General features: G+C 36.6%; 1 protein-coding gene across 1 annotated transcript in view; it reads left to right on the forward strand.

Moving 5' to 3' along the window:
* DNAJB14 (DnaJ heat shock protein family (Hsp40) member B14) overlaps positions 1 to 24,210 on the forward strand; it is a 53,644-nt gene that overhangs the window by 15,047 nt on the left and 14,387 nt on the right. The window contains exons 2-3 of the mRNA XM_023637660.2: positions 6,905 to 7,076; positions 13,878 to 14,023. Coding sequence (XP_023493428.1) covers positions 6,905 to 7,076; positions 13,878 to 14,023 — 318 coding nt within the window. The remainder of the gene's footprint in view (positions 1 to 6,904; positions 7,077 to 13,877; positions 14,024 to 24,210) is intronic.

A 24,210-nucleotide genomic window follows, 5' to 3' on the forward strand; every position in this document is an offset into this window, starting at 1 on the left:
AACGGCAGCTGGGAGACCTCCGTACCCTCAGCGACTCTCTCTGGGACCCTCCGGGCACCGTGAACACCAGGTGGGATCTCCCCGCCAATGGCGGGGAGAGACTCTTCCTGCGGGCTCAGGTGTGCAACTCCAGAGTTTCCCTCTGCGTTTAGGAGTAATTGCAGGGGGTTTAGGTAGGGTTCTGGTCACCTGTTTCCACCGTCGCTCCTCTGTTGTGTGCTCGCTCCTGCCCTAGATGTGTGTAGATCCTCTGGGGGCGTCCGTTGGAAGAAAGCCGCTTGCGGGTACTAGGCTGCTCAGTCGGGGTCAGAGAATTTTCACCTATTTCCACATCCTCCCGGAGGAAAGTCCGTCCGCCTTCCGATGTATAGTCGCGTGGGTATCTCAGACGTCCTGAGATGCTGTCTGGATATCCTTTGTCAAGCGATAAGTGTCCAAATAATTGTAGACTCGAAGGGGGAGAGACAAAGAGGACTACTCACGGCGCCATCTTGGATCTTCCCTCCTGAGACACTCTTCTTTTTCCCTGTTTACGATCACAGTGGGCCAGGGGCAGTCACAGTGTGTGGTGACTGCCCGTACCAGCACGAATTTCTTGTTGTTCCTGGCGGCTTCACAGGACAACCGCAACCCCTCAACATTTCAGGCAATGACCCATTTAGGGACTATCTCAGGAAGGAATGTGTCAGGAGCTCTAATTCTTTATAGTGTACAATGGTACTTAGAAACTAAGATACAGACAATAGATAGGCTCATTGCTACAGGATGTCATGCCAGACAGATCTAGGAAATATATGTATGTTTGAATGCATGTATGTATATGTATAAGTATATATATTTGTGTGTTATGTGAGTTTTTATGTGGGCACACACACATCTATAGTAATTTATATTAATTTTGATATCTGTGTGAGACTCACACACCTTCCCTTTCAGTCCACCACAGAGTTCATTCTAGCCTTCTCCATTTTCATACTTGTAATTCCAGTTTCTGACAGTGAGAAACATGGCTCCTGGTATCGTCAGTTAACTTATCTGTTTATTTTCCCTTGTGTGTAATGAGTTGACTCCAGTGCAGGCCCTCTCAAGCTCAGCCATGTTTTTGGCTTTGACTGCCTCCTTGGTTCTGTGAACTTCCTAGGTTCAGGCCTCAGCTGCCAAAAGGAAGAGAAGGGAAGGGAAGACAATTTTTTTTTCAAGTAAAAGGAAAGACAGGACAGCTAGTGTTTTTAAATACTCAAACCTATCTATAGTGTCAGAACCTATTATCATTACGTACCATATGCTCTCTCTTTTAATCATCATTTAGTCTTATCTCTATAGGTCACTATACATTTATCAGTCCTTGTGGGGATGTATCTCTAATTATTTTGGATTCCTGAAGCTTGTTCTCTAGTAGGTTTCTAGGAAGGGCTTGTGGAAACTATGTTCCCTAAGATCTAGAATGTTGAAAACAGTTCATCTGTGGTCTTAATGCTTGAAGTTAGTTTCAGGGATACAAAATCCTTGGCTCAAATTTTCCTTCTTTTTTTTTTTAAAAAAAAGATTTTATTTTTTTCCTTTTTCTCCCCAAAGCCCCCTGGTACATAGTTGTGTATTCTTCGTTGTGGGTCCTTCTAGTTGTGGCATGTGGGACGCTGCCTCAGCGTGGCCTGATAAGCAGTGCCATGTCGCACCCGGGATTCGAACCAACAAAATACTGGGCCGCCTGCAGCGGAGCACGTGAACCCAGCCACCCAGCCACTCAGCCACAGGGCCAGCCCCCTCAAATTTTCCTTCTTTGGATATCTAAATATGTTATTCTGTTATTCTTTGCAAGTAGTACTGATGAGCAAAATCTGATGACAATCTAATTTTCTTTGCTTTATAAGTCATTTGAGCTTTTTGCCTAGATGCCCAGCTAATTTTACTAGCATATATCTTGGTGTTGGTTATTCTGGGTCAATATTCTTAGGTATGTGGTTTGCCTTTTCATCATATGGTTTCAGATGTTTTTGTATTTATATCAAAAAAGTTTTCTCCAATTATTGTTATACAGATTTTATTTCCTTTATTTTTCTTCTTGGAGACTCCTATTATGTGTATGGTGGGTCTTCTTTAACTGTCTTCAGTATTTGCCATTTCCTTTCTAATTTTTTTTTCAATTTTTAAATTTTCCCTCTTTATATTTTCTTTCACTCTCACATCTGTTGTGTTTATTAAGTCTTTGTTTTTTCTAGTTCTGTCTTTTTGAATTGATTTTTTCTTTTATTTCTTATTCTTTCCTGAGTTTTATCACGTAAGCTCTGGATAGATAAGTTTTGGAATTGTTCAGATTTTAGTTTATGTTGTTCTTTATATTGTGTATAATTGCTTAGTGTCTTTCCAGCTTGTTTTGAAGTAGTAGGTTATAGTGTGTGCCTCTTTTTCCGGCAGGTCTTTGTGTTGTGCTTTCACTGTCTGCAGAGATTTATTCTCTTCCTATTCTCTTTTTTTCTCATAATAACCTTGTATCAGATTTCACTTTTATCATTTCTTTTACTCGTCTATATGTGAAGTTAGTTAGCCTTTCTAAATACACAGAGATCCTTCTCCAGTTTTTTTTTTTTTTTTTGAGGAAGATTAGCCCTGAGCTAACTACTGCCAATCCTCCTCTTTTTGCTGAGGAAGACTGGCCCTGAGCTAACATCCATGCCCATCTTCCTCTACTTTATACGTGAGACGCCTACCACAGCATGGCTTTTGCCAAGAGGTGCCATGTCTGCACCCAGGATCTGAACCGGTGAATCGTGGGCCACCGAGAAGAATGTGTGCACTTAACTGCTGCGCCATCGGGCCAGCCCCTCCTTCTCCAGGTTTTGTGTAATGTTTGGAAATATGTCACCTTGCTATGTAAGATCTCCTCACTCCTTTCTCCTTCCCCACTTTATCTAGAGGTTTTCATTTCTTTTTTTCTGTTGCCCCGTCCTCTTCAGTTTAGATCTTGTTCCCAGCAGTTTCTCCTTCATGTAATTTTGTTCTGGAAGAGAGATTTGACTGATTGGTTTTGAGAGTTTGTAGTGACTGGAGTGTTCTATGCCCTTAAGAGTTTATTGTGGACTCTCACTCATGTGCTCCTGTAGTAAGCAAAACCCATTACTTTTTATGCACTTTTCTCAGTTTTGCGTACTGTGCTGTGTTGTGTCCCTGTTGGTTAATATGGATTTCTTTTGTTCTGTGGACTGGTAAATGCCCTGTTAAATCCTCTACTCCTTCCCACACAGAGGGTAATACACTAGTCCTCAGTAGTCCTTTCTTATCCGCATTTCACTTTCTGTGCTTTCAGTTACCCGGGGTCACCTTTGGTCTGAAAATATGAAATGGAAAATTCCAGAAATAAGCAATTCATAAGTTTTAAATTGCACGCCATTTTCAGTAGTGTGATGGCATCTCCCATTGTCAGGCTCCGTCCTGCCTGGGACATAAATTACCACTTTGTCCAGCATATCTACAGTGTATATACACTACCCACCCTTTCGTCACTTAGCCTACTCGGTTATCAGGTTGACTGTAGCAGTACTGCAGTATTTGTGTTCAAGTTACCTTTATTTTACTTAATAATGGCCCCAAAGTGCAAGAGTAGTGATACTGGCAATTCAGATATGCCCAAGAGAAGCCATAAAGTGCTTTCAAGTGAAGTGATGAAAGTTCTTGACTTAAATAGAAAAGAAAACAAATTGTATGCTGAGGTTGTTAAGATCTATGGTAACTTTTATTGCAGTTTATTGTTAGAATTGTTCTATTTTATTATTGTTGTTAATCTCTTACTTGCCTAATGTATAAATTATAAACTTTATCCATTGGTATGTATCTATAGGAAAAAACATGGTATATATAGGGTACTGTACTATCCACAGTTTCAGGCATCCACTGGGGGTCTTGGATTGTATCCCCCATGGATAAGGGAGGACTACTTACTGTACCCACATAGACCTCCTGAATGCACTAGCTGGGGAAAAGATATAGTAGAAAGAAGTTCTCTTATGTATATAAAATTAGATGATAAATATCTCTATGTTTGAAAATTTGCCAATGTACTGCTGCAATTTAAAATATATATGTAACACCTTTATGGAGCTATAATTCACATACATACAATTCATTCATTTAAAGGATACCATTCAGTGGGTTTTAGTATATTCACAGAGCTGTGCAACCATTACAACAATCAATTTTAGAACATTTTCTTCACCTCACGAAGAAACCCCCTACTCAATAGCAGTCACTCCTCATTTCTCCCCAGTTCCACCCTTCCCTTCCCACTAGCCTTTGGCAACCACTAATTTACTTTCTGTTTCTGCAGATTTGCCTGTTCTGTACATTTCATATAAATGCATCACACAATATGTGGTCTTTTGTGACTAGCTTTTTTCACTTAGCATGTTTTCAAGGTTCATCCATGTTATAGCATATATCAGTACTTCATTTCCTTCCTTTTTGTTGAGGAAGATTAGCTAACATCTGTGGCCAATCCTCCTCTTTTTGCTAAGGAAGACTGGCCCTGAGCTCACATCCGTGCCCATCTTCCTCTACTTTATATGTGGGACGCCTGCCACAGCATGGCTTGTCAAGCAGTGCCCTGTCTGCACCCTGGATCCGAACCGGTGAACTCCGGGCTGCCAAAGCAGAATGTGTGAACTTAACCTCTGCGCCACTGGGCTGACCCCTTCATTTCTTTTTCTGGTTGAATAATATTCCATTCTATGGACATACCACATTTTATTTATCCATTTATCTGTTGATGGACATTTGGATTGTTTCCACTTTTTTTCTATTATGAACAATGCTGTTTGAACACTTGTGAACCAGTTTCTCTGTAGATGTATGTTTTTATTTCTCTTGGGCATAAACTCAGGGATGGGATTGTTGGGTCAAATGGTAACTATATGTTTAATCTTTTAAAGAACTATCAGACAATTTTTCAAAGTGGCCACGCCATTTTACGTTCTCACCCACAGTGTATGAGGGTTCCAATTTCTCTACATCCGTACCAACACTCGTTATTGTTCATCTTTTTGATTATAGTCATCTTAGTAGGTGTGAAGTGGTATCTTATTGTGGTTTTAATTTCATTTGCCTAATGGCTATTGATGTTGAACAACTTTTCATGTGCTTGTTGGCCATTTGTATGTCTATTTTGGAGACTGTCTATTTAGATCCTTTGCTCATTTTTTAATTGTTTTTGGTCCTTTCGTTATTGAATTGTAAGAGTTCTTTATATATTCTGGGTATATGTCTCTTTCAGATATATGATTTTCTAAATACTTTTTCGTATTTTGTGGGTTGTCTCTTTACCATATTGATGGTATTCTTTGAAGGGAAAAGGTTTTTAACTTTGATGAATTCCAGTTTCTCTATTTTTTCTTTTGTCATTTGTACTTTCGTCATATCTAAGAATGTTTTGCCTAAATCAGGGTCACAAAGATTTACTCCTATATTTTCTTCTGAGTTTTATGGTTTCAGCTCCTACATTTAGGTGTGTGATCCGTTTTGAGTTAATTTTTGTGTGTAGTATGAGGAAGGTATTCGTTGTGTTGCATGTGGATATGCAGTTGTCCCAGCACCATTTGTTGACCCACAAGTGCTGATATGTAGTATGTTCATTTTTATTCAATTCTATTTTCTTATTTCTATTATGATTATTTCTTTGATACATAAGTTGTCTAGATTTTTTTTTCTTTGCAGCCCATTTGTGATCTTTCCGGTTAGATTTTTGTGATTGATTTCTCACTTAAATGCATTGTGCTCTATATATGATGCTAACTCTTTGAGATTTGAAGAGGATAACATTACAACCTACCTATAATTTAGTCAACTTTCATTCCTTGTGTACCTGTAAAGAATGAATATTCACCAGTTGTTGGATATAATGTTGTGTCTCATAGATCAAGCTTGATAATTTAGATGTTTATATCATTTGTATCCTTAGTGATTTTTTTAGTCAACTCGATGTCAGTTATTGACTGAAATGTGTTAAAATCTACCATCATGGTGGATTTCTCTTTTTTTCCTTTTAGTGCTCTTGTTTTTTTTTTTTTTATGTTTAGTTTTAACTTATGGGAAGTTTCAGACATACACAAAAGGAAAGAGAATAGTATAGTAAATTACTACACCCTCCTGTCTGTAACCATTATGAATATATACGGCCAATTTTATTTCATATAGTCTCTCCATCCCCTTTTTTATGCCCCTCCAGCATCTTAAAGCAAATCCTAGACATAACTATTACTGTTTTATAGACTCAGTGTTCAGATTTACTCACACATTTACCACAGTATTTGCTCACCATACATCTCAGCCTGTCTGGAAGCATTTTCCTTCTGCCCAAAATATACATATTACAGTATCCTCTTGTGAAAGCTTAGTGGTAAATTTTCTTAGTTTTTGTTTGTTTGAAAACGTTTTTAATCTTGTGCATTTTCTAGAAAATTGCTGCAGAACTCAAATTGTCAGTTATTCTTCCTGAGCGTTTTGAAGATAGTGTTATTTTAGCTGCCATTGTTGCTGTTGAGAAATAAAATGGGAAGTCTAATTTCTGTTTCTTTGTAGATAATCTCATTGGCTACTTTAAAGACTCTCTCTTTTTTCTTTGGTATTCTGCAGTTTCACCATGATATAACAAGTAAAAGTATGTCATAAGTAATTGAATGATAGTAATTTTGAGTTATTAGCTTTAAATTTCTTAACATTCTACTTTTACATGGTGATTAAATGTCTGTAAACAGTTATGTACATAAGGGAATGCTTGCTCTTTAAAAAGGTCCTATCGTAAATCTTTTTGGAATACACGATTTTTAATTTGTCGTCTTTATGACTTTCTTCTCAAGATCGTGTCTATGTACCTTCATGTAAACAGGCATAGTATGCTCTCTGTGTCTTTCCACAGCACTGTTGGAAATAATTATGAAAAATGGAAGCACTGCTGGAAGTAGCCCTCATTGCCGCAAACCCGCCACAAGTGGAGATCAGGGCAGGCCTAACTGCACGAAGGACAGCACGACTGCCGGTGGGGAAGGTGGGAAAGGCTACACCAAAGACCAGGTGGATGGAGTTCTCAGGTAGGAAAAAGTCTGACTTACCTCAGCTGTAATTGATACTAATGCAGTTTTTAATGTTAGAACAGCTAGAAAAGGTGTTTGAGTTATATTTCGATAGAACAGACATTGAGGAATTCAACTCTGGGTGTCTTATGCTTTATATTCTTTGTAAAATCAGTCTGTAAAGTACTGACTCTGTGGAAGTTTCCATCTTTTAAAGTAACTATAGGCCACAAAGGCACTTCCAGATAATTTTTTCTTTGAGGAAAATTATTTCAATTTTTTGACACAGTGAAGTGTTTTGATAATAATATTGAAAGAGGATAAAGAATTGTGTTGTTTTATGTATACGTGAAAACAGGAGAATTCCACATGATAGGAAAATTGAGGGCAAGCAACAACATTTTCTATTATAAATAAAGATATATAATATCACATATTAATGAAGTTTTTTTTCTATTTATGTTCTTTCTTTAAGGCTATTTTTATATATATGCAAACACTATAATGTCCTCTCCTTTTAATATTTTTCTTATTCTAATGATTCTCAATGTTTTAGTTTTACCTCATGATACACTTCTACAGAAGAATTAGGTAAAGTTGAAAAATTATGAACTAGGTTTTGAGGATCTGACTTTACTAATTTTATACTTAAGAAAAGATTTTCTGAAAATAAAAGGAACCTGTGAGTCTGAAACACTAGAGAAATAGTGTTTTGTTTCCTGCTACGGCTCAGGAAGCTGTGCTGACGTGGCACTGATGTTCTCTAGGGAGACCAAGGCGAGCGCGCCAGGCTCTGCACAGGCTGAGTCGGGAATGCACGTGCAGTCACTTAGCACGTGTGGAACTAGCTCAAGTGAAGAGTCGGTAAAACTACTAGGTCGTCTTTCTCTTTTGCCCTTTCTTACCTGTTTCTCTTTTAGTCTTATTTCCTTTCTTTTCTCACCCTTTTTCCTCCATTTTTGCTTTTTAGTTCATTTTTTTACTCACTATAATTTGGAATTAAAGCCATTTTGAATCAAATATTAATGTATTTATATTTTGCTTTTTTTCTTATGTATTTAGATGCTAAAGCTTGATTGTAATATTTTATCTGAGTGTGACCACAATAGTAAAAGAAGACTGCCTAGTCTTGGTAAAGCCATGGAAAAGGGTATTTGATTAGCATGAATGGTACTGAAGCACTTTGAGAACATAAATAATGTTGCTAACCACTTTTATAACTATAGTATTGTGTCAGAGGTGGCTGACTATGTGAGATAAGTGAATAAATGAGAGACTTGCTGGAGAATTTCTTTAAGCAAAAACTTTAATTAAACAGTGTGCTGAGATGAGTTCCAGGAAACCACATCTATCCGAAAACAAATTGTCTTTTCTGGTAGACATTATTTTGGTTGGGAGAACATGTTCTCAATGAAGGGCCTAAATAGTGTTCATTGTATCATATGTGAGTTTTACTTAGAATCATTTTGTGATTTCTTTTTTGAAAGACTATAGAATCACGTATATATTTGAAAATATCACCAAGAAAATATAGTTGACAGTTTTGGAGTATAAGACTCTCCTAAATCTGATGTTATTTTTAAAAAACCTTCTTTCTCTATTTCTTTTACCCTAGCCTTGAAAGGAAAAGAGGAGTAGCTCAAGGTGTGGTAGAAATGAAGAAAGAGCAGCACTTTGCTTTGCTATCTCTGTTTTGGTAGGTAGGCAGGGGGATGTTTTGAGAATGGAAGAATGACAGATGCTAGTGGGTGCAGATACACTTTGTATATGGGCCGAATTGACAGATGGAAACATAAAACCTTGAGGGAGTTTCTGTTGGCTTCTGTATTCTCTGTGAAATTGGAGATAAGATTTTCCTCTGAGAGTCTGAAGAAAAGAGATGAGAGGGAAAGCTCGAGCAGAGTGGGGAAAGGCTGGGCTCTGCAGAGGGGGAGGGCGGAGGGGATAAGGGTTGCTGCTGAGCCTTGAGGTCCTAGCCAGGTCCGAGACTCTGAGTTCTTATCGGGTACAAGTATTAGCTTAGTAGTACACCTGTATTAGAGATTGTTTCTCTGGTCAATAATTTTATTAGACCTTTTTTTATTAAATAAATGTAGTTTTTTTCTTTGGGGACTAAATATGATTGGAACTTTTTTTTCTTTTTAAAGATTGGCACCTGAGCTAACAACTTGCCAATCTTTTTTTTTTTTTTTTTTTTTTTGCTTTTTCTCCCCAAATCTCCCCCAGTAGATAGTTGCATACTTTTAGTTGTGGGTCCTTCTAGTTGTGACATGTGGGATGCCGCCTCAAGATGGCCTGCCGAGTGGTGCCATGTCCGTGCCCAGGATCTGAACCGGTGAAACCCTGGGCCGCCAAAGCAGAGCACGTGAACCCAACCACTGGCCCACGGGGCCGGCCCCGGAACATTCTTTAATCGAATCCTAAGTTGTTCGAAATACTTCAGTGGGTACCTTATATAAAAGTTGCTAAGCTGAATCATGTAACGCTTATCCGCTATGTTAGCCTTCAGAAGTGTTGCTTTAGTGAGGTGACAGATCGCCAGCAAATGCTTACATGTTGTATGTTGTTGTGTTTTGTTTTACTTACACATAGGGGATTTTCCTGAAGACAGCCGTGTTGTCTTGGTGGCACGATTATGCACATCAGTTGCTCGGTGACAGTTTGGCTCCATGGAGAAGCCATGCAGTAACACTGCATCCATTGCGTTAGGAAGAGCTAGTTTATAGTCACTGAGGAACGTGTGTGACTTTGTAAGATGAATTCTCTGTGAAACTAAGCACTGTTGTCTTTGTGTTGAAGTGTATTAAAAAATTGGGAAAAAGGTGTCATAGATCTAATTTGAAGAGGTTTTTAATATCTCATTGACCAAAAGTCCATTTTTTTATTTTAAAAATTTATAGGATCAGTGTGAAATCATTAACTGGACCCACCGTTATATTTATTATTAGGAGACTTCTGGACTACAGCTACGTCATTTGAATTACAGGGATTTGATTAGGATTTGATATAAGCTGTAGTTCCTTAAATGAAAGGAAAATAAATCATTGGCTAAACTTATAAAATCATCCCTTGTCTCAGGAATAAAAAGTATTTCCTTAAACACCAATTAAATTTAGAGTCTCTTAAATAATTAGCTATGACACGAACAAAAGACTCTCAAGAGGGCCTTCCTCCCGTGCCCACGGCGCTCTCTGGCACTCCGAGGAAGACGCCAAAGGCTCAGCCATACACGCTTCTCCTTTGCTGAGCTCCTGACGGGCCTTTCGGGCCCTGTTGCATAATACTTTCTTCCAGCGTAGGTAATGGGTTACATCTTTTTAATTTATTTTCATTTTTCTTTGTTTTTTAAAAAATTATTTGATGAGGATGGAGAAGAAAGTTTGAATCTTTCAGTAAGAAGTGAACTGTAAAAAGTGTGACAAATGCATTTAGCTGGTGAAAAGGAGCACGATGAGCAAAATATGAATAGAAATAAATATGCAAATGGTAATTTCTCATTCAAGTGTGAAAAATTAGGTAAATGAGTACATTTGGAGCATTTACTGAAATATGTAGTCTTCATCCTGTCCATTGGTGATGTCGACTGTATACCTCGCTGCTGGCTTCTCAGAGAATTTCTCCTCTAATCTGTGATGAAAAAGTCAGTGCAGGGAAGATATGGTAGAGCTCGATACAGCTAAGAATTAGTGAAATAATTGTTTTTCCTACCTTTTTTCTCTTGATGGCAATTCTTAGCTTTATGACCCATGTCTAGAGGATTGCGAATGCCAACCAATTTGCCTACACTGTCAGCAGCCGCTCCCGGGCTGCCTTTTTCTGTTGTCTAGCCTTTTGTACTCAGGAAATACCAACAAAACAATTTTAGAAGGTTAATCTCGTACATAATTAAACATCTTATGCATTCAAACCAAATAGTAATGACTTTAGGATTGTTCAGTGTTTTGTTTATCACTGCCTTTTTTTCCTGCATTCAGATAGTGTCTGTCATATTCTTAGCTCTGTTCCCTGTCCCACAGTCTCTCTTCCTCTATTCCAAATTGATTTTTGGTGCCAAATACATTTTCATTACAGCACTTAGCATCTTTGGTCCGAAAATGACTTTTAGACCCTCACTATTTCTGCCCTTAAATTGAACCAGTGATCCATCCTTCTGTCATGAAAGGTGGTGGCCAGGCCCAGTCCCTGCCTTCAGGGGCCTGTAGTCTGGAAGAGAGGTCAGACAAGTAGACAGGCAGCTGCAATAGGCGGAGGTGATTCCTGGGACAGGGCTAAGTTCAGAGGGCTTTGGGAAGGTATGAGGGCCATCAAACTTAGTCTTGACGAATTTGAGTTCTGGAGAAAAGGAAGAGCTAAGCTGAGGTCTGAAGAAGTTGTAGAAACTAACTGAGCAAGAAAGGAGGCAGAGAAGGCATGTTCTGGGCACCAAAACCAACATCTGAAAATATCTAGAAGAGGCGAGAGTCTGTTTAAACACTGGAAAAGCAAATAGAAGGGCGGAGGATGACTACTCTGGAGTCTGAAGGGCTCCTTTTCTTCTTTCTTCTGGTTCTGAGACTGCAGTAGGATTGTCAAGTCAAACTGAGATTTGCATCCTTAATTCTTAGATCTTTCCTAACCACTGTTCAAAATAGCATGCCTACCCTTGGCCACTTTATTTTTCTCTAAATATTTATCACCATATGATGTGCTTTCTGTTTTACTTGTGTGTTTACTCATTGCTTGTCCCTCTCCAATTGTGAATTTAATGTGAGCAGGGATTCTTCTACTGTTTATTCACCACTATAGTATCTGAAACAGGGTCTGGCAGAAAGCAGATGTTCAGTAAGTTTTTGTTGAAGATATAAATCTCAGTTCTCATCTATTGCCTGGTTCTATGACTTTCGGCAATTTACTTAACCACTCAAAGCCTTGATTTCCTCATTGGTTAAATGGGAATAATATCTACCTGATGAGGAGTAAATGAGATAATTTGTGTAAAGTAATCAGCATAATAAGAAATTTAAAGTTTTCTCTGTGAAATTGTTGTGGACTATTCAGAATTCTTCATATTTTAGAAGGGTAATAGGAAGCATATATATTATACATTATATCATGTTTTAGGAGGGTTTGGTAAGCAGCCCAAACATAATCTAAGAATAACATTTCTGCAGCAAAACGTACAAATATTCACACTGAAATGGGATAAGTGAAGATTCTATAGCAGCTTCACATCTGTTTGGGTCAAGTTTTTCCTCTGAAAGAGTTAAAATCAGGTTTTTGCAGTCAAATTAGTTATAGAATAACTCATTTTTCAGAGCTTTATGAATATTGGAACATGGATATGGGATTGTGGACCTGTGTAGGTGTTGTATAAATGGCCCCTCCCCTTTTTTTCTATCACATAGTTTCTAAACGTATCTAGGAGAGTGGGTCTCTACAAACCAGGATCTTTCTCTCTTTTGTTCGCTAATGTATCTCAGGTGCCCAGAACACAGTCTGGGATGTAGTTGGTGCTCAATAAATACTACTGACTAAATAAAGGAAATGTCATGTTTATGAAATAAAATTGACTTGTGTTAATATTTATTATCTAAGGTAGAAAAATCCAATTTTAATTATTATTACTATAAAGAAGACTGCATAACAGATTTTTGTTGATGTGATTATAAGAAAATTTCTATAATGTTATACAGTAGCTTCTCTTTTTTTTTCCCTTGTTGCTATAACAAATGATGAATACTTTCATAATGAAAGGAGAGCTAAAGCTCATTTATTCCAGAAACATTTGTTGAGATCCTGTCATGTCCCGAGCACTGTGATGGTTAATAGGTTCAGTAGTAAAAAATGATCAACTAGGGTTCTTTTCTTTGACAACTTTGAGTGAGTCTTTTCCATTGTTTAGCTGCCAGTGAACAGTTATGCCTCAGATCCTCTTGCCTGTTACTGCCTCTATCACCAAGCACTCACTCACAGAACACATCTAAAGTCATAAAGGACTCCACAAAAAATATTTAAAATGTACCTGGATTTTAGTGAAGGAAAATTACTAGGTCATGGGAGAATGTTAGCATCCAAAAGTGTTAGTGTTCTCTGCTCCGTTCAGAGTATTTCTTTTCCTAACATACTTTAAAGACCCCAGGCTTAAATCTGTTATGTCTTTAGGGTTATAAACTATGTAAGTAATCTTTAAGAGTATGCTCATCATCATGAAAATCGTGTGTAACAAACATTTTTGAGTCCCATGATGTATTTTATTGTGATATTTTATCTTTTTCAGAGACTGATACAGATGAATTCTCTTTAGCATAGCCAAGCTGAATTAACTTGCCTCGACACTGAAACCATAGGGTACTGTAATTGTTGTACATGCACTAAACTGTTGCTTTGATGTTTGGGTAGGTCTAGGTTATGCGACAACAAAACTGTTGGGATGCAGTATGTATTAATCCTTAGCTGTGACATACTTGCGAGGAGTTTTGGAATTTCTTTATGCACTTGAGTACTATAAAATTGTTCTTATCCTCTCATTTTGGTTACAGTGTGTGCTGCGTCCTTCACCCACAGCTGTTAGGGGCTTTGCTTTCTTCTCTGTAGTTGTGATAAATTATACCAAGGACATTCTCATGGCCGACTCTCCTTAGACTGAAAAGAGGTTAGAGGAATGGTCTGTGGTCAGAAAAGAGAAGGAAACAATAACCCTTAACAGTAAAAGCTATCATTTGGTATTGAGAAAATGATCCACAGACGGTCCTTTATACTATTCTAATCAGTACAAAGTTAGATATGTCATGTGAAATTCTTCCTTGAAATTTACATTATAACATACTCTCTTGTTCACAGCATAAACAAATGTAAAAATTACTATGAAGTACTTGGAGTTACCAAAGATGCTGGTGATGAAGATTTGAAAAAAGCTTATAGAAAGCTTGCTTTGAAGTTTCATCCAGACAAAAACCATGCACCTGGAGCAACAGATGCTTTTAAAAGTAAAGTAAACCTTTTAAAGCAGTTTTACTAAGCTCTTTTTAAGGTCCGCTTTGTTTCAGAATATTAAATTCTGCCTTTAGACTGGTGCATTTGGAAGCCAGCATAAGCAAGGGTCCTCAAAATCCTTTAAAACTTCACTATTAACTTATTATACCAAAAGCCAAACAAATGCACTTTGGCTTTACAAAAGGAACATGCCAGCTTTGGCGAAGTCCTAAGTAACTTGTATAGATACCCGTACATGCTTTCTAGCTTACCGTGTACAAGTGATGTGATGATTATGCATGAGCTAGCATATTACCAACTGGTTCTAAGGAAACTAAAAGCAAAAAAAAGCTTTTGAGATATTGGAGACTGTCTAGAATTGGAAATTACTTGGAATCACTATCTGCCCAGTGTTCTTAGATTTGTATTAACTCTGGCCAATTTTTGCATTTTTTGTATGTAGTTTCAACTAATGGGATATTTTTTCTTTTTAAGAATTAGTTTCTTTCCTTCTGCCTACTATTCACTTTTCTTCATTTTCTTTCTCAATATTATTTTAGTTTTTTGCCATTTTAGTAAAGAAATGTTAGAGAACTGATTTTGTAATTTCATGTTTGTTACATACCATTTATTCATAATAGTTAACTTTTAGATCATAGGAAAATGCTGAAGTTTGTGATGTTCTTGTGAATTTGGCATTCATAGAGCCAATGTATAATATTTACAGTGAATTGCTGGAGTCTTGGAATAATAAGAAGGAGATACTCATTTTTAAAATGTTCCTAAAAGATAGACAACTCAATTGGTCTTTCAAAAAAAATATTGTTAAAATTGTTTCAAAAATAGTTTTATTTCTTGAAGGAAGTTGCCAAGCAAAATCCATTTGGGGATTATGAATATATTCCAATAAAAGCAGCCGCCAAAGTGGTGCTGGTGGGAGTGAAGTGGCGCTGTGCACTGAGCGCCTTCTCTGTGTTTCCCTCAATTGAAAGTGGTATGTTGAAAGTACTGGAAAAGTTTCTTCCCTCAAAAACACTAACTTTAGCACATAGTCCCCTAAAAGGTAAAAAATGTTTTTCACATTATGAATTAAAATAATTTAAAGTTTTTGGTGTTTTTAAACACGTTTAAAAGCATTTTGGCAGTGAATTGTTTGCATGTTTGTGATGTGCTAGGTGATTTCAGTATTAATTCTTCATTAATGCTGAGAACATTAAACTGCTTCTTTCTCCCACTTGTATTGAAGTCATGGTAGCATTATTGGTCTTGGAATAACAGTAAGTGGATCTACCAATATTTTTATAGCCTGTGTTACGTTTGGAAGAGATGAGCAGTGTACATGTCCCCCCAGCTTGACACTCAGAAGGGGTTTTACAAAGTGATTGTACTTTGGGGTGATACATTTCAGTTTTATGCTGTGCTTTGCAAAACCAAAAACTTAATGTTTATCAGTGTGCTAGGAGGTGATTCATCTCTAGAGGAGAGGCTCAAGCTATTCAGTACACAGAGGTTATATGTAAATCAGAAGGCTAATTTATTAATCCCAGAGAGGGTCAGAATAGGGAGTTGGCTGATGAGCCCATTTTTCATTAAGTGGAAACTATGTAGAAAACCCAGGTTGCAGTCCACAGATGCTTGGTGAGCAAAGGTAGTTAATTAGAGAATATTACAGCTTGTGTCATCATACAGAAATGGTAAGTTTCATTCATTCAGCACACAGGGTCTTTTCATTACCTCCTGAATCATCTTGTTTTATCTTTAACAAATAGATCTTAACCTCTGTTTTTGGGTTATCAGGCTGTTTATTCTAAGCAAAGACTATAGTTTTTTCTTTTGTGTAAAAGGTAAGTATGGATTGATTGCTCTGTAATTACCAAAACACTTTTTACAGAAGATGGAGAACACTTGCTTTTTATTTCCTCCAAGAATAGAAAAAGAGGAGATAATTGGTTTCCGGAATTAAATTAAATAGATATTTTCATTTGTGTGTTTTGTAAAGCTTTAAAAATAAAGAGTTGTTATCAAGGAGGGTATACTAAATGAACTCTGAAGCTCTTTGTCCTTTACAGTTAGTATTGTAAGTTTCTCTAAGCAGGGAATATCTTACTGACATCTACAGAGGGACTCTTTGTCCTTTACAGTTAGTATTGTAAGTTTCTCTAAGCAGGGAATATCTTACTGACATCTACAGAGGGACTCTTTGTCCTTTACAGTTAGTATTGTAAGTTTCTCTAAGCAGGGAATATCTTACTTACATCTACAGAGGGACTTGCGCAGGATATAGAAACATACTTTTAAAAAAGAGTTGAATGAAATGGATCTCTTTTCTTCTCTTTGACATCTGTGTCTTCAAAACATACTCAGTGTGCATTATCTTCAAAGACTTCAAGTATTTCAGAGACTGTTTGAATTGTACCTGGGCCTGTTGACATCTATATGAATGTTATAACAAAGGGCATGGATTAGCTGTTAATGTGTTTGCTTGATAAATAATAATGGATCAGATGCTGTTGCCCATGTTAGGTCTGGTTGTTCAGTATTCTTAACATCTGGAATCTGTGTCTAAAAACAAAGAAGTCAGTTCTGCCCTTTGGGCTAGTGTCTATAGAGAAATACAGTAAGAGAATATGAGATCCTCTTACTCAAAGAATTTTTAATTTATAAAGGGGAAACAAGTCTCTCACAGAACATTTGGAAATAATAATAATACCTAACATTTGACAAGCATTTCATAGTTTTCCATTACCATTTTTAAAAATTTAATGCTTGTTAAAAATCTTGTGAAATAGTCAGGGGACCCATGTCATCCTCTTTTCACAAATAAGAAAATTGAGGCTCAGAGAAATTAACTGATTTACCCCAGGATCTCCCAGAAGACTGAATATAAATAAATACCAAAACATAGAGTAAAGATTTCTGAAGAAAAGTGAGAAATGTAAAGTAGCATTATGATCAGAGTAACTGGAGAAGCCTTCATATAATAGGTGACAATTAAGAGTTTTCTCGAGATGAGTATGATTTCTGTGATTGGAGGAGAAGGAAGATGGCAGAAGCTTGGGTATGAGAATGAGGCAAGTGATGTAAAAATGAATGAGGACTTCCACTTTCAGGAAGATGGAACAGATGTACTTATCCCTGAAAGGGGTAAAACTGAGTGTCCTAAGTACAACTGAATATTATATATAAAACAAAACAAACATAAGAAAACTCTGAAAGGTGGAGAGAAGAAGGTAGACCAGCTAGGGACCTTGGCACCCAAAGAACAACATGGCAGTGAGTTGCTTGGGTTTTCATTTTGCCTTTTATATGTCAGACTAGGTGCTGGAGAAGCAGACAACCCAGAAACACCAATGAACACAGACAATCTCCAAGAAAAGCATGCTCTCTCTAGTCAAACAACCAGGAGAGGGACAGCCTAGCAAGACAGAAAACTTTTAAGCAGTGGCCATTCTACTACAACCAAATACCACGGAAAAACCTGTGACTGCACCCATACCCACACCAGCAAGGCTGAGTAGAGAACTTAGGCTGCCACCCTCTCTGAGCTGTAATGAGATGCCCTAACCCTCCAGTTGGGGTGGTAACAGAGAAGATCGAGTAGGGAGCTGATACTTCCACTCCTACCTGGCAGTAACAAGGCGTCCCTTCCTTTCCCCACTGGAGTAGTGTCATAAGTGACCTGGTGGAGAGTCAGGATTTTCACCACCATCCAAAGGTAAGCAAAGCCATATCCTTACTACACCTGGGGAGCAGTAATGAGGCACCCCTATTCTTGCCAGCCAAGGGAGTATCAGTAAGGACTTGATGAGGGACTGGCAATCGCATCCCTGCCCAGCAGTAATGAGGTTCCCCTCCCTTCAGCTGTCATCAGAGGCCAAGGAGGAAATCTGGACTCTTTTTCCACCTGGGAGTAACAAGGTGCTATTCCCTTTTTCTGTACCAGAGTAGTGTCAGAGGAGGACAGTTAAAACAGAAGCTTTAGATAAGATTCAGAGTCTCATAAGGTAATACCTCAAATGACCACATTTCAGTTGAAAATCACTTGTCATACTAAGAACTAGGAAAACCTCAAACTGAATTTAGAAAGTCAGTCACTAGATAGGCACATGGAGATGACTGAGATATTAGAATTGCCTAACAAAGATTTTAAGGCATCCATCATAAAAATGCTTCAATAAACAATTACAAAAAATGTTTGAAACAAATTTAGAAAAATAAGTGTCTTAGCAAAGAAATAGAAACTCTGAGCTAATAAACAAAAGGTGTAATGAGTCAAATGGAAATTTTACAAGTTAAAAATCCAAAAGCTGAAATAAAAACTAGCAATAAATGTAATAAACAGCAGAAGGACAGAAAGAGGAAAGAATCAGTGAACTGGAAAATAGAAAAATAGATATTATCTAATCTGAACTATGGAGAAAATAGACTGAAAAAAAGAAGAAAGAACATAGCCTCAGGGACAAGTGGAATCACAACAAAAGATTGAACAATCGTATCATTGGGGTCCTGGAAGGATAGGCGAAAGAGAGCATAGCTGAAAAAGTACTCAAAAGATAAAGATCGAAAACTTTCCAAACTTGGCAAAAGATCTAAGCTTATATAATTTGAGAAGTTGAATGAATCCCAAACAGATAAACCCAAAAAATCTACACCGAGACACATCACAGTCAAACTTCTGAAAACTAAAGACAAAGGAAAAATCTTGAAAGCAGTAAAAGAAAAATGACACCTTCCCTATAAGGGGAAACAGGTCAAATGACAGTGAATTTCACATCAGAAACGGTGCAGGCCAGGAGGGGATGGCACATTTTTCAAGTACTGAAAGAAAAGAAATTCAGAATTGTATACCCAGCAAAAATATCCTTCAGGAATAATGAGGAAATCGACATTTTCAGATGAAGGAAAAATAAGAGAATTTGTCCCTAGCAGACATGCCCTAATAGAATAGCTAAAGGAAGTTCTCTAAACAAAAGAAAACAATAAAAGAAGGAATCTTGAAATATGAAGAAGGAAGAAAGAACATGGTAAGCAAAAATATGGGTAAATGCAATATTTTTTACTGCTTCTCTTGAGTTTCTCAATTATGGTTGACACTTGAAGCAAAAATGTTAACGTTGTCTGATATGGTTCTAAATGTATGCAGAGAACATATATAGGGCAATTATATTATAAATGGATAAGGATAAAGGAAAATAAAGAGAAGTAAGGATTCTGTAGTACACTTGAAGTAGTAAGATGATGATACCCGTAGGCTGTGATAAGTTATATATACAATACCTAGAGCAGCTACTAAAAAGCAGGAAACACTGGATAAATCAAAATGGAATTCTAAAAAGATGTTCACGTAACTCACAGGAAGTCAGGAAAGAGAACAGAAAACAAAAAGTAAAATGGCAGACGTGAGCCCTAACTTATCAATAATTATATTACATGCAAATGATCTAAATATACCAATTAAAAGATTGACAGAGTGAATTAAAAAAAAACATGACTATGTTTTTCTACAAGAAGCTCAGTTCATTTATAACAATATAGACAGGCTGAAAGTAAGGAGGTGGAAAAAGATATATCAAGCACACATTAATCAAAAGGAAACAGGAGTGACTATATTACATAAAGTAGACTTTAGACTAAAAAAATGCCAGAAAGGGACACTGTATTATGATAAAAGGGTCAGTTCCTCAAGAAGACATCACAGTATAAACGTGTATGCACTAAAAACAGATATGCAAAATATGTAAATCAAAAACTGATAGTACTGGAAGGAGAAATAAATAAATTCACAATTATAGTTGGAAATGTCAACACCTCTCAACAACTGATAGAATGAACAACTAGACAGAAAATCAGCAAGAATATAGAAAAATTAAACACCATTAGCCAGCAAGATCTGATCACCATTTACAGAACACTCCGCCCAGCAACAGCAAATTATAAATTCTTTGCAAGTGCCCACAGAGCACACTCCAAGATAGAGCGCATCCTGGGTCATAAAATAAACCTCCAGTAAGTTAAAAGGCTGAAATCATACAGAGTGTTCTCTGGCCGTATGAAATTAAAGTAGAAATCAATAACAAAGGTAATTGGAAAGTGTCCAGTCACTTGGAGACTGGACAACACACTTCTAAATAATCTATGGGTCCACGAAGTCTCGAGAGAAATTTTTTAAAAAATACGTTAACTAAGTAAAAATGTAGCATTATCAGAATTTGAGGGGACCAGCTAAAGCAATGAGGGAGGAAACTTATGACACGAAATGCGTATATCAGAAAAGAGGAACAGCCTCAAATCAGTCATCTAAGCATCCACCTCATGAACCTAGAAGAAGAGGAAAATAAACCCAAAGCAAGAAGAAGGAAGGAAATAATGGTGAGAGTGGAAATCAATAAAATCGAAAACAGAAAAACAACACTGAAGATTAATGAAACAAAAGAACTAATTCTTTGAAAGATCATTGAAATTGACTGACAAAGGAAAAAAGAACAGTTCTACACACAGATTTACAACTTAGATGAAACGGATCAATTCTTTGAGAATTACAAATGATCAGGACTCAGTCAATCTGAAGTAGATAATGTGAACAGCTAGCTCTGTAACTGCTAAGTAAATTAAATTTGTAGTTAAGAAACTCCCAAAAAGAAGCCTCCAGGCTCAGATGCCTTTTAAAAGTTTTAAAGAAGAATTAAAACCAATTCTACGCAGCCTCTTTGAGAAAATAGAAGAGAAGGAAACATTTCCCAATCCATTTTACAAAGTAAGTATTACCCTGCTATCAAAACCAGTCAAAGACACTATGAAAAAAGAAAACTACAGGCCAGTATTCTTCATGGAATAAACTCAAATACCCTTAACAAAATATCAGAATTCAGTAATATGTAGAAAGAATGATACACCCTGACCAAGTGGAGTTTATTCAAGGATGCAAAGCTGGTGCACTATTCAACTATCAATCAGTGTGATCTTCTATACGAATAGAATAAAGAAGGAAAATCTCATGATTTTATCAATCAGTGCAATAAGAACATTTGAAAAATTTCACCACTCATTCATGATAAAAACTGACAGAAAAATAAGAATAGAAGGGAACTGCCTCAAACTGATAAAAGAGCAGCTACAGAAAACCTTCAGATAACATTGTACTTTCAGTGGTGAAAGACTGAATGTTTTCCCCCTAAGATTGGGATTGAAGCAAGAATGTCCTCTTTCACCATCTTATTCAACATAGAGTGGGAAATTCTAATCAGTCCATTGAGGTGAGAAAAGGAAATAAAAGGCACACAGATTGGAAAGGAAGATATCAAACTGTCCCTATTTGCAAATGACTTGATTATGTATAAAATCCAAAGGATTATACCCCCACCCCCCAAAAAATCCTAGGACTAATAAGTGAATTCTGCAAGGTTTCAGAATACAAGATAAACATACAAAAGTCAATTTCTGTGTTTAGAAATATTTAGTATATTTCTATGTACTAGCAGTGAACATGCAGACACTGAAATTAAAAATATATTACCATTTACAGTCAAACACACAAGAAATGCTTAGGTGTAAATTTAACAAAACTTGTATAGGATGTGTTTACTGAGAGCTTTACAATACTAATGAAAGAAATCAGAGCAGAGCTAAATAAATGGAATGGTATATCACGTTCACGGATTTGAAGACTCAAGACAATAAAGATGTCAAGTCCCCCCCAAATTGGTATGCGTATTTAACACAATTTCTGTCAAAATCCTAGTAAGACTCTTTTACAGATAAAAGCAAGTTTATTCTAAAACTCATATGGAAAGACAAACAACCTGAATAAGTAAAAAGAAAAGAATGGAGTAGGATTAATCACTGTACCTGATTTCAGGACTTACTTTACAGCTACAGTTATCAGTGTGGTATTGGCAGAGAGGTAGACACATAGATCAATGTAATAGGATAGGAAACCCAGATATTGACCCATACAAAGAGACCCAGCTGATTTTTGACAAAGCTGCAAAAGCAATTCAATGGAGGAAAGATAACCTTTTCAGCAAATGGTTTTGGAGTAATTGGACAGTCATAGGCAAAAAAAATTAACTTTGATCTAAATCTCACAGTTTATACAAGAATGAACTCAAAATGAATCATGAACGTAAATATGAAACAATGTAAATATAAAACAACAAAGAATCTAGTAATAGAAACTTGAAACTTCTTATTTACCAAGATTTTAAACACTTAGCAGAAAATCTTGGGAGCAAATCTTTAGGATGTTAGGCTAGTCAGTGATTTCTTAGACTTAACACCAAAAACATTTTATGAAAGGAAAAGTTGATAAGTTGGACTTCATCAAAATTATTTAATTTTTTGCTCTGCATCCTGTGAAGAGGATGAAAAGACAAGTGATACACTAGGAGAATATATTTGCTAAACATGTATCTGACAAAGGACTAGTATCTAGAATACGTGAAGAGCTCCTCAAACTCAAAATTAAATAAACAGACAATCCAATTAGAAAATAGGTAAGAGACATTCCACTGAAGATGATATACAAATGGGAAATAAGTATTTGAAAAGATTTTAAACATCATTCATTAGCATTAGAAATAATACAAAGTAAAACCAAAATGAGATATGACTACACACCCATCAGAATGGCTAAAATAAAAAATAGCAACAACACCAGATACTGGTCTCGATGCGGAGAAACTGGATCACTCGTACATTGTTGATGGGATGTAAAATGATATAGTCACTCTGTGAAAACAATTTGGCAGTTTCTCAAAAAACCAAATATTTGGCTACCATACAATCCAGCAATTGCATTTCTGGGCATTTGTTGCAGGGAAATTAAAATTTATGTTTACCCATAAACCTGTACATGAATGTACACAGAGTATTATTCGTGATAGCCAAAAACTAGAAACAACCCACATTTCTTTCGGTGGGTGAATGGTGAAACAGTGCTACCTCCACACCATGGATGTGAACTGTTGGCTTCCTAACAACCTGAATCAGTCTCCAAAGAATTATGCTGACTGAAAAATGCCAATCCCAAAAGCTTTCATTCCATTTATGTACTGCGTTATTCTATTTATGTTAACAGTCTTGAAATGCCAAAATTATAGAAATAGAGAATAGATTAGTGGTTGTCGGGGGTTAAAGAAGGGATGGAGGGGAAGGAAGTAGGTGTGGTTCTAAAACAACAAGAACAAGGTGATGGAAATTCTTTATATCCTGACTGTACCAATGTCTCTATCCTATCTGTGATACTGTCCTGTAATTAAAAAGATATTACCATTGGGGAAATTAGGTAATAGGCTCAGGGGATCTCTCTGTATTATTTCTTAGAATTTCATATGAATCTAAAGTTACCTTAAATAAAAAGTTTCATTAAAGAAAAATGAATAAAGTGGCAGGTATCTTTTGGTGAAGTAAGTGAGACACGGGTAGCAATGTATTTTGTAAGGCTTTTGAATACCAAAATGAATTTTGGATTTAATTCCTGAGATCATAAGAAACTGGAAAAAGTTCTTGATTTTGAGTGTAGCACAAAGTAAATGTATAGAAAATTACTGTAGTCAGTCGATTAAACAAATTTTCTTACATACATAATTATGGATTATTACAGTATTTCACAAATATCTTCTAAAATATCTTAATGTTTGGAAATTATATTTTTTAAAAAAGAAAAATCTTGGTTAAGTTCACAGGCTCCACTTCAGTGGCCCAGGGTTCACAGGTTCGGATCCTGGCTGTGGACCTACATACTGCTCTCCTCAAGCCACACTGTGGCAGCATCCTACATACAAAATAGAGGAAGATTGTCACAGATGTTAGCTCAGGAACAATCTTCCTCAAGCAAAAAGAGGAGGATTGGCAACAGATGCTAGCTCAGGGCCAATATTCCTCACACACACACAAAAAAGAAGTCTTGAAGATAGAATTGGGTTGCCAATATAGTAATAGTTTAAAAAGTAATAGCATTATTAAATTACCTGAAATAGTCCATTACTATATAGTCGTTAAATCCTGAAACTGATATTATTACTGGAAGTGTAACTTTAGGAGATATTGAAATATACGCTTCGTTTTTATAGCTATGGGTTAATACCTTGCTGTAGTTTGTAAGTACATTGATTGGATCTTTGATTATGCTTTCCCATTGGAGCAACATTATAAGTGATGACTATAATTTCTGAGTCATAGATCTACAGTATTTGAGAATCTG

The sequence above is a fragment of the Equus caballus genome, chromosome 3, assembly GCF_041296265.1.
Source record: "Equus caballus isolate H_3958 breed thoroughbred chromosome 3, TB-T2T, whole genome shotgun sequence".
NCBI classification, from domain to species: domain Eukaryota; kingdom Metazoa; phylum Chordata; class Mammalia; order Perissodactyla; family Equidae; genus Equus; species Equus caballus.